The sequence below is a fragment of the Ranitomeya imitator genome, chromosome 10 (genome assembly GCF_032444005.1).
Source record: "Ranitomeya imitator isolate aRanImi1 chromosome 10, aRanImi1.pri, whole genome shotgun sequence".
NCBI classification, from domain to species: Eukaryota; Metazoa; Chordata; class Amphibia; order Anura; family Dendrobatidae; genus Ranitomeya; species Ranitomeya imitator.
Window position 1 is genome coordinate 93,725,675 of NC_091291.1, and position 12,091 is coordinate 93,737,765.

The window sequence follows — 12,091 nt, forward strand, 5'->3', positions numbered from 1 at the left end:
TCTGATTTTAGGATTTTTACATAGTGCAGATGACTAAAAGCCAGAGATCTAGAACCGCAAAATATTAATGTTTCAGTTGGCCAGTAATGGGTTTTTGATTAATATTTTTTTTCTTTCCAACAGATTGTGCTGCATGAAAATAATAAATTAAGTAGTTACTCACTGTGCCCTACTGTAGCTACGCCTTACCAGCTGCACCGGTGACATGATTACCACCTGTCGTGATCTAGTCCAGGTTTTGAGTCCTGTCTGCCCTTTCCAGGTCTGATCATGTCAAGAGTTAACTTTGCATGGCCTCGTTTTAGGTTCAGGTCTGCTCTTTCTTCCTGCTGTGTCCTGCAGGTGATGTCAGTTATATTTTCTACCTACGGCGTGAGTATCTGACTCTGGTAGTACCCTGATTTGTCCTGCTGCGCTTTCTGACTTAGCCCATGTCTGTTCCTTCCTCCCTGCCTGTCCTGTCTGAGAGTTTAACCTTGTTTTTCGATTTCCTGGTGTTTGACTTGGCCTTGGCTTTGACCTGACTTTGCCTCTTGGTTCTGTTACTGCTGCTTTGGACTGGTTTTAACCGTCTGGCGCTCCTCTGACTCTGTGCTTGTTTTTTCCCTTTGTACTGCGTGACGTTCTAGGTTTTGACTCAGTTTGTTTGACTATTCTGCTGTCACCTGGTTGTATCCTCACTGCAGCACTGCAGGTCTGCTTTTGCAGACGTGCTGTCCTACTTCCACTCTATTGCCATTTGGTGGAGCTACCTGCATAACTGCAGCGTGACACCACCAATAGCTCAGCCTCCACAACAGTCCCAGTTTAACATGTGGTACCTTGAGGAAATTAGTTGCTCATCCCTGTTGATGAGTTTCAGGCATTAGTACAATAGGTCAGCCGTTTCAGTGATTGTAAGTCTGACCTTCATTTGTAATATACACCTGCCAGAGCCTGTGCGTCACCACTCAGTGTCCCCATGGTTCTAACCTACAGAGCAATGGTCACTTCATGGGCTTCCATGTGGTGCCCTTATATGCCACAAATTTATTAAGGTATTCCAGAGTAGGCTTGAGCGAAACGGATCGGACAAATTCAAAAGTCGCCGACTTTTGGCAAAGTCGGGTTTCATGAAACCCAACCCGATCCTAGCGTGTGATCAGCCATGCGGTCGTCGATCTTCGCGCCAAAGTCGCGTTTCATATGATGCGTTTGGCGCCATTTTTTCAGCCAATGAAGGAGCGTGGGCAGAGTGATGACATTGGTCTTAGTGGCGTGGATTCTTATCGCCATCTTCTCACTGTAGCGATTTGCAATGTGTAGCACCAGCTTTTCTGTTCAGGGACGGAGGAGCGGAGGAGAGAGAGAGAGAGAGAGAAAAAAAAAAAATTCCCTTTGACTTTGCATTGGGATTCGTGTTTCGGTCGATCCCCGACTTTTCGCCATAGTCGGTCGATTTCACTCGACTCGACTTTTGAGATAGTCGGGTTTCGCGAAACCCGACTCGACTCTAAAAAAGTAAAAGTCGCTCAACCCTATTCCAGAGCAATGTTTCTCTTATTGGCATACAATTTAACCAGTACTACACAACTTCATAGTACAAAACTTGTGTAAAGGACCATGTGCCATTTTCCCAACCCAAAGATGCATGCATTTGATTTTCTTACCCTTCAATATAATCTCCATTTCATCTCGAAGAATATCGAAGATGCTATAGCGGGAGCTGGTCTCTGGTATTACATGCTTATTTAACCAACCACCGCAGGCATATTGGTAGAAATCAGTGCAAGGTTCTATAGATGGGTCCATATTCTGGATAATTCTTGCAGCTTTAAAAAAAAAAAAAGCAAAAACAAAAAAGTAATACATTTCATCGAAACCTTTTCAATGAATAAAGCCTTCAGCCCTCAGGTGTTTACGAGGTACAAAGAACAAGGAAGATCTAGGTTGTATCGCAACTTAATTAAATAGCTTTGTATTCCAACATAATTATCAAATGGTGAAAGTAATTAAAGAATTCATTACATAATGAAAGGGTTAATTGTGAAATCTTTCAACATACCTGCGGTAACACATCCTGTCGTTGTGCAAACGGTCTCTGAATGAAAGAACAAGCAAAACAGTTCAATTCAATTTTGAAAAAAAAAAATCTCGTAGACCAAAAATTCACAATGAGAAAAGTTGACCATGTAAGAATAGCAACCGCGTGGTTCCTGGTCCAATTACACTGAACAGGTAGTACAAAGAACAATAAGATGCTGATAAAAAAAGAACTGTAAATGTCAGCAACCCTTTCAATGAAAAGATCAGATCTAAAGTAGAGTCTCATTATTGTGCTGTGTCCCAGACGTCCTGTGGGAAAACATCTTCTCTGGTCTGGAAGCTCAATACTCTATCATTAGGATCACTAGGACACTGGACCTCGTAACAACGACAACCTACTGTACCACTGAAAATTCCTATGGTAAAAATACTGACATAGCACAGTAGCTGATGTGTTATACATGCACATATATGTATCTATCTATATATATAATTGTCTAAGGGTTTTTCCGTCTGTCTGTCTGTCGGTCTGTCTTTCTGTCTGTCTGTCCTGGAAATCCTGCGTCTCTGATTGGTCGAGGCCGCCAGGCCTCGACCAATCAGCGACGGGCACAGTATCAACATAGATGTCATAATGGTTGCCATGGCGACGATGATGTCATAAAGGTTGCCTCGACCAATCAGCGACGGGCACAGTCTGCCGCGAATTCTGGAATCATCATTGTCCATATACTACGGGGACATGCATATGAATACCCGATGCGTTAGAATCGGGCAACAATCTAGTCTATACATATAATTGCCTAAGGGTTTTTCCGTCTGTCTGTCTGTCTGTCTGTCTGTCCTGGAAATCCCGCCTCTCTGATTGGTCGAGGCCGCCAGGCCTCGACCAATCAGCGACGGGCACAGCGACGATGATGTCATAAAGGACGTAGACATCCCGCGTCTGATTGGTCGAGACCGCCAGGCCTGGACCAATCAGCAACGGGCACAGTATCGAAGTAGATGTCATAATGGTTGCCATGGCGACGATGATGTCATAAAGGTTGCCTCGACCAATCAGCGACGGGCGCAGTCTGCCGCGAATTCTGGAATCATTATTGTCCATATATTACGGGGACATGCATATTCTAGAATACCCGATGCGTTAGAATCGGGCCACAGTCTAGTATATATATAATTTTCTAGGACTTCAGAGAAAAGTGGAAAAGTTGCCTTCTCTGGTGCTGATAATCTCTCTGCATGCATTTGAAGGAAGTCCATCACCAAATTTTTGCCACCTAATCTAAGACTAGCATACTAGAGACACCCTGATTCCAGTGACGTGTCACTTACTAGGATGCTTGCTGTAGTTTTGATAAAATCACAGTTTTATCAGCAGATTATAACTAGAGGACTAGTAAACCTGTTGCTTGGTAGTCCTCCATATTCATCAGCTTTGTAAAACCCCACCCCCACCACTGATTGCCAGCTTTCTGGCTTTATGCCTATGCGCAGTGTACACAGAAAACTGCCCATCAGTGGTGGGGGGGCGGGGTTCTACAGAGATCAGTATTCTGAGAACTGATAAAATCACTGCATTGTCTGCTGCGGCTTTATCAAAACTGCAGCAAGTAGCCCAATAAGTGATGAATCACTGGAATCAGGGTTTCTGAATCTACATCATGATGATCTCAGTTGGGTAGCTACATTCCCTTTGAAGCATTTTAATATATTTCCAGCTATAGACATTTCATCTTAGAATAGCTTTAATCAAGGTCAGTAATATTTCTGAAGCCTGTAATAAAATTGAATGTTAACTGAATGCAAAGATCGGCATTGGAGCAAATGGCTCTACCTTCCTTAAATTCATTCATACCAGAGAGACCCTTTAGTGATTTAGTTCCAACATACAGGGGCACGCATATCATAGAGATAGGCAAGGAGGTTGTTTTGGAGCAAAGGCGCCCAATGCTTTTTGGTCCTTTTGTGACTGGGTGTAAAAACTTGGGACAGTTCTCCGCTCTCCAAAATAACGGCATTGATAGTAAATAATGGGTGAGAAATTGTGCTAATGGTCATGGAATGAGAAAAACAAATGCACTTCTGTCCTATAATATGGCCCTTGTCTTCTATATAGTTCTCTGATGACATAGCACATAGACAAATATGAACCCAAATCTTGGACGGGAGGAATTCTAAACTCCAAACTCACCAAGAGAGATACAGAACATGGCTACCAAGCTCCAATGACTGTTCCCAGCCCTCCTCCTCCCCCCAGCCACATATACAATGTTATCAGCGTACCTCACGTCAGATGTAGGCAAAAAGTTTTTTAAGAGATACCAAAAACCTTAACATGTTGTTTCTGATACAATAACCTTGACGACTTTCCCAGAGGACGTTTGCGATACAAGTTATCAAAGTTCGGCCAAAACCGCCAGGGAAGCATCATTTCTCCATGCGCGTAATTAAATTGAATCTTCCAATTACACAATGGGTCATGTCAGACATTTAACGGGTTGTTTCATAAGCAGAAAAATAAAACAAATCAGCTTAACAAAGCACATTGAGGCGCGATGGGAATTTAAAGTGACCTTCTGGTTGTATTTCTTTACAGACATTAGAGATAAGCTTCATTCCAAATAAAAAATTGGAAACATTTTAAGGGAAAGCCCTGTTTGAAGTCAATTTATTTTATAATTTTTTTATAGATTCCAGTGCAGTCTCGAAACACATTTGCCTTTTGTACACTTATAGAAATTGTCAAATCTGTTACCTCGGACAACCCCTGATTTCATAATCAAGGAAGCTCAAATCCTTGGTTATGTCAGACTTCGAATTCCTAGAGATCTCTAAAGATCATCCCCTTACTGTTGTGGCCAATTTCTATTTTTGAGCCTATGGTTTTTACTCCCCTTTTTCCCAGAGCCATAACTTTTTATTTTTCTGTTCACAGAGCCATATTAGAGCTATTTTATGCAAGATGAGTTGCCGTTTTGAATGACACAATTCATTTTATCATATAAATGGAAATGGGGAGGAAAAAAATCCAAATTTGATGAATAAGCAAAAAAACCCCACAATTTTGATATTTTTAGGTGATTTTCTTTTTATAGCATTTATTATGTGATAAAAATGAGCAGGTGATATACGGTAAAGGTACCTTCACACTAAATGATATCGCTAGCGATCTGTGATGTTGCAGCGTCCTGGCTAGCGATATCGTTCAGTTTGACACACAGCAGCGATCAGAATCCTGCTGTGATGTCGTTGGTCGGGGCTAGAAGGCCAGAACTTTATTTGGTCGCTGGCTCTCCCGCTGACATCGCTGAATCGGCGTGTGTGATGCCGATTCAGTGATGTCTTCGCTGGTAACCAGGGTAAATATCGGGTTACTAAGCACAGGGCCGCGCTTAGTAACCCGATGTTTACCCTGGTTACCATCCTAAAAGTAAAAAAAACAAACACTACATACTTACCTTCCGCTGTCTGTCCCCGGCGCTCTGCTTTCCTGCACTCACGGTGAGCACAGCGGCCGGAAAGCACAGCGGTGACGTCACCGCTCTGCTTTCCGGCCGCTGTGCTCACAGCCAGTACAGAGAAGCAGAGCACCGGGGACAGACAGCGGAAGGTAAATGTGGCACCTCTAGGGGTATTTGCCACAAAAACAGTTACTGACACTAAATACAAATACTAAAATAGCAAGACTGCACTACCACCTCCGGCCAGAAGGGGGAGCTCCAGAGACTCCCCTTGATCCATTCTGGTCTGAGATAAAAACTGGCAGTTGGGCTAAGGAGCTGAAAGTGAGAGGTCATACAGCTGAATTTCTAACAGCCCTATGACGGTTTCCAGGCCCAAATCACCGGCCTGAGGAGAAAAGGGACAGAGAAAAAGGACATTGTGAGAACCGGGTAGCATTAATCACTACCCAGAACAGGCGCAAAGACGGATACCGGATCCGTGGCTGTATTCATTATATATAATACAGCAACCGGAAAAACGTGAGGTGATATCAGCTTCATTAGGGCCGGACGCAGCAACAGACACAGAGTTCAGCGGTACTCCAGAGTTCAGCGGAAGACCCCGGCAGGGTCAAAGTAACTCAGAGTTCCCATACAGACTCCGGTGACAGGACTGGTTGTAAATCCCTTTATGTTGAAGTAAACTGGTTAAACGTTTCAGTGCCTCAGACTTTCATTTGGACAATAGCTATCTATCCAGGATCAGGATCATCACCGCTGAGAGAACCTGCTGCTGATCAAGTAAGTGCCTGTTCCCTCATGATACACTGTGCATTGCCTGAGGCCACAGCACCGGGTCAAGCCACCCGTGACATCTCCCTCAAGAGACAGACCCCATTGGTCCGGTGCTGGGTACCCCGGTCTCCTGGGCATCACAATTGGCGTCACGAACAGGATCGAGCCAGCCCGTATACCGGGTATTGTGTGCCGTGATTGGAGCCCAAAACTTTGAAAACTTGGATGAAAAATAGTGAAAATTGATTTTATTAAAGAAAATTCCGTTCCCCATTGAAAACTATTGAAAGTGACTTTTCCCCATTGGTTATAATGGAGTAAAGATGGCCGCCATCCCCTGAGGTAATCACCTCATAACCGTTAGGCACGAGACTGTTAATTGGGCTACGCCATTACCTGAGCCCCAGTCTGACTGAAAAACTTCAGAATCCGCCATTACGAAGCGCGCGGCGGGCGGGAGCAGCAGGGGGCGTGTCATTGTGGGTGGCACCACGCTGAGCGCTCTGACGTCAGAGCAAGGGGAAACCAATCCTGCTGCACAGCGGAACGAATCTACACTATCCCGACGGAAGCGGAGGACCAGAAGGGTCCGGATTAACTAAGGGGGCACAGTATGTCGTAGCACGGAGACGTCGCAGCACCCGGCAACGCTGATGCAGCTGAAAGACAGAGTGTCAATAGAGAGTCCAGCAGCGCAGCGGTGCAAGGAGTGGCGCCCATCATGCCGGTGCTGATGCCATATACCACGGGTGGCCCGTGGCTTCCAATGTATGAAGGTGAGCCTAATACCTAATACCCTTGACGATTTCAGAGAAAAGATGCTGGCCCATATTGACATGTTCCCCGTGGGTGAAGTTCAGCGTGTTAGTCTCCTGATGATGCAGTTAAGTGGCCATGCTAAGCGAGAAGTCACAGCATGGGCAGCTGATCTAAAAGGCACTGTTGAACGCATATTTGCTGGATTAAAAGCTACATTTGAAACCACTGCCGGCAGCAAAGCTAAAGTACGATTCTTTAATTGCAAACAAAAAGCTAATGAGGGCGTGAGAGACTTTGCCTTAAACCTGCAGGAAGCCCTTAAATCACTTACACTGGCTGAACCCATTTTTAACACCGGAGCGGATAAACTGCTAAGAGATCAATTTATTGAGGGACTCTACACCCCTTCTCACCGGGGGCATGTGAGCATGCTTGTTTTTAAGAACCCTGAATTGACATTTGCCCAATTAAAGGAGAGCGCTATACGTCTCCAGCTGGCAGAGGCACCTCGGGATCAGGATCCTGCGCAACCCATGGCAGAGGCACCTCAACAACAGGGAGTGCAAGTGACATCAGCTATGTCCGGGGCCATTGCTAAGCCCCTGGGGCCCAGTACTAATGAGGCTCTTCAACAAAAGCTTGACTCTTTAACTGATGTTGTTGCTTCAATGGCTAAAACCATGCAGGAGATGAGAGGACCCAAGATGGAGTTGGCAAACCGTAGAGAGGATGTTCCATGGATGAGACCCCGGAGATACCCGACATGGAGAGGATGACCCCGCGACCGCTACCAACCGGATGGACAGCCCATTTGCCGCCGTTGCCAGCAGCCAGGCCACTTTGCACGAGATTGTGATTTAAACGGGAATCCCCTGGGAATGCGGGCCGCTTCGCAGGAATGAACTTTCAAGGCCCAACACCCTGGCACGACAGGTACATCGGAGGACGACCCATTATCCCTATCGTGCTGGACGGAATTCCCCTCAACGCTTTGCTGGACACAGGTTCCCAGATTTCATCTATACCGTATATCCTTTATAAGAGGTACTGGGCTGATGCAGATATTGATAAAGGGCCCTCTGATGTTGAACTAGATATATGGGCCAGTAATGGTAAGTTGGTACCGAAACTAGGATTCAGGGAGATGACCATAAAGATTGGTAAAGTATAATTGAAGAAACATGGTATAATTGTTGTTGATGTTGACCGGCGGAACTGTGAACCAACTGTATTGATAGGAATGAATGTGTTAGAGAACTGCTTTTCCGAAGTTATTTCTGTCTTGCAGCAAATTGCTGAAACTGCCCAATCCTGCCAGCAGAGAGTTCTCCAAAGGGAAATAAAAGTATTGATGTTAAGGCAACAGGTAGAAGTTGCAGGTGGAGAAATCGGCATTGTGAGGGTAAGTGATCCAACGTCTATTGTAATCCCACCAAAAACAGAAATGCTGGTATGGTGTAGAGCAGCCATTGGTACTAAGGGACGAGATTATCAAGCCTTAATAGAACCAGTGTACACCGACAGCAGGCCCACTATACTCACAGCACGAGGGGTAGTCGAGGTACACCGGGGATGAGTGCCGGTACGACTTTTGAACTGTGGAGAGGAAGAGGTCACTTTGCCAAGGTATGCTACAGTGGCAAAGCTATATACTGTTGACAACAATGCCATCACAACCATTGAGCCCTTAGAACCAACCTGTCAGGTGGAAGGCAACGGCTCAGACGGAGAATTGGAGGATTGGTGCCAACAGCTACACGTGGGCATAAGTTCAACACCTACCCATCAAAAACAAGGGGTGTATAGGCTAGTGACGGAATATGAACAAGTCTTCAGTAAACACCCATTGGACTTCGGACGGATAGAAGGGGTAGAACACACAATCCCCACCAGTGACCATCCCCCAATAAAAGAAAGATATAGACCCATACCGCCCGCTCACTATCAATGTGCAAAAGATATGCTGAGGGAGATGAAACAGGCCGGGGTAATAAGAGACAGCTGTAGCCCCTGGGCGGCCCCTCTAGTGATTGTCAAAAAAAAGGACGGAACCATGAGAATGTGCGTAGACTACCGGCGGATTAATAACATCACCCATAAAGACGCCTACCCCTTGCCTAGGATAGAAGAGTCCTTGACTGCTTTGAAATCTGCTAATTATTTTTCCACCTTAGACTTAACAAGCGGGTATTGGCAAGTCCCTGTGGCTGAGAGAGATAAGGAAAAGACGGCATTCACCACACCAATGGGTCTATGTGAATTTAATCGCATGCCATTCGGACTCTGCAACGCATCCGGTACCTTCCAGCGGCTGATGGAATGCTGCCTCGGACACAAGAACTTCGAGACCATCCTCCTGTACCTAGATGATGTGATCGTCTACTCAAAGACTTACGAACAACACTTAAAAGACCTGGCAGAAGTGTTCGAAGCCTTATCCAGGTATGGCGTGAAAATCAAGCCATCCAAATGTCACCTTCTCAAGCCAAAGGTACAGTACCTGGGACACATCGTGAGTTCGGAGGGAGTAGCACCGGATCCTGAGAAAATAAGCGCCATAAGGGATTGGCCAAGACCTACCAACGCAAAAGAAGTGAGGCAATTCCTGGGATTGGTGGGTTACTATCGCAGATTTATAAAAGAATTTACCATGTTGGCAGCACCCTTGCAAGACGCCTTGGTAGGGCAGACGAAGAAACCTTCAAACCGAAACCCTCCTTTTCAGTGGAACGATGAAAGGGAAGACTCCTTTGAACAACTAAAGAAGGCACTAACCGGAGAAGAGGTTCTGGCATACCCAGATTACCATCAACCTTTCATCCTCTACACCGATGCCAGTAATGTGGGACTAGGAGCGGTGCTGTCACAAAAGCAAGAAGGTCGGGAGAAAGTCATCGCCTTTGCAAGTAGAAAGCTCCGGCCTACTGAAAGAAATTCAGAAAATTACAGCTCCTTCAAATTGGAACTACTGGCAGTAGTTTGGGCTGTGACTGAACGTTTCAAACACTATCTGGCCGCTGCAGAATTTATTGTCTATACTGACAACAATCCGTTGACCCACCTGGACACAACCAAATTAGGTGCGTTAGAACAGCGATGGATAGCCCGGTTATCTAATTACAACTTCATAATCAAGTATCGAGCAGGTCGCAAGAATGGAAATGCCGATGCCCTATCCCGGATGCCACACTTGAGAGATGTAGAAGAAGAAACGGGGGAGCTTGAAGAAATTGAACTACCAGCCTTCCATCATCCCAAGGCAAAACATCATCAGTCAAGTACCTATCAGAAACAACAAGAGGTGAATTTTAATCCGTTAGCACACCATAGATGGGCTGACACCCAAGACAGCAATCCGGCTGTGAAGTTGGTGAAGGAACTGCTGACTGAGCAAAGTGCATATCCCGATGAGGATGCCCCAGAAGAGACGCATCAACTCTGGAAAGAGAGAGGCAAAATGTTCCTGTATCAAGGGAAGCTCTGTAGAAGGTACACCAATCCGAAAACACATGAATTGGTTTGGCAGATTATCGTGCCTAAACAAGATGTGAAGATGGTCCTCGAAGCTTACCATAATGGTGCTGGTCACTTCGGTTGGAAAAAGTTAGAAGTACTTCTAAGAGAAAGATTTTATTGGGTCGGGATGAGAAAATCAATCGAACAGTGGTGCAGAAACTGTGGCCCGTGCAACCTCAGAAGAAACGATCAAAAGAACCAAAGAGCACCACTGCAGCCCATTATCACCAAACAACCACTTGAACTTGTAGCCATAGACCACGTGAAGTTGACACCGAGCCGGTCCGGCTATGTCTATGCCTTGACCATCGTGGACCATTATTCACGCTTCTTGGTAGTAGTACCCGTAAAAGATCTGACAGCAAAAACAGCAGCCAAAGCGTTCCAAACGTACTTTTGTAGACCCCATGGATATCCGGAACAGGTTCTCACCGATCAAGGTACAGCCTTTGAATCAGAGATCTTCAGAGAATTCTGTAATATGTATGGTTGCAAAAAGATCCGGACGACGGCATATCATCCACAAACAAACGGCTTATGCGAGAAGATGAACCATATTGTAATAGACCTACTAAAGACTTTACCTGAGACAGAAAGGAATCAATGGCCAGAGAAATTGCCTGACTTGGTGGATCTGTATAATCATGTCCCGGTGAGCTTCACCAACTGCACCCCAGCTTACCTTATGCGTGCAAGACCCGGCCAATTACCAATCGATCTAGAAATGGGAATTCTGAAATCAGACGCAGAAGTTCAAGACTCCAATTGGGATATCATACGGCAAAAGCAGTATCGCGAAGTGCAAGAGAGTGTGGAAAGAAGCCTTCATCAAAATAGAGAAAGACAAGAGCGAACTTTCAACCAGAATGCTCTAGCGACCCCATTAAGACCGGGTGACTAAGTGCTCAAGAGAAATCGTCGAACCAATAAACTAGACAATCAGTGGGAAGCCGTACCCTACACAGTTTTACCAACAAGAATGGATAATCCTAAAATGTGTCTCATTAGCAAAAACGGAGGCTTAACATCTGTACTAGTGTCAAGAGACAATCTTAAATTATGTCCGGAAGCATTGAAAGAGCCAGAAGTTGTCCAGCCAGAACCAGAAGTTATTCAACCCATGCAGGTCCAACCAGTAAAGGAAAAAGAAGAGGAAATGTATCACACCTGTATAGGAGACTTTCCCAAAACCCTACTAACATACCATGGTGCAGTAGTGGTTCCCATGGTGGCCTTTTACCCAATACCGAACCCAATACCAGAAGTCCCAAGACAGGAAGAGGCTGACCCCGTACTACGGGAGGTTCCAGGCCAGGAAGAACAGATTCCTGATCAGAGTAATCCCATTCACGGTGGACTTGCCAACTCCATAGTCGTGGAATTATCTTTAGCAGAGCGGGCAGATACTACATCCGCAGTAGACAGTAGTACACCACATGAAGAGACACCGCTATTACGTAGATCACAGCGTAGTACCCAGGGTCAATTACCGGCCAGGTATACGGATTACCAACTATAAAACTATAGTCATTGTTATCATTCTGCAACGT

The 12,091-nt window shown here is 45.4% G+C and overlaps 1 protein-coding gene across 2 annotated transcripts in view; it reads right to left on the bottom strand.

Moving 5' to 3' along the window:
• MMEL1 (membrane metalloendopeptidase like 1) overlaps positions 1–12,091 on the bottom strand; it is a 469,687-nt gene that overhangs the window by 137,639 nt on the left and 319,957 nt on the right. For both annotated transcript variants that reach the window (XM_069742373.1, XM_069742374.1), the window contains exons 3-4: positions 2,045–2,080; positions 1,650–1,811 (exon numbers count right to left, since the gene is read on the bottom strand). In XM_069742373.1, coding sequence (XP_069598474.1) covers positions 1,650–1,811; positions 2,045–2,080 — 198 coding nt within the window. The remainder of the gene's footprint in view (positions 1–1,649; positions 1,812–2,044; positions 2,081–12,091) is intronic.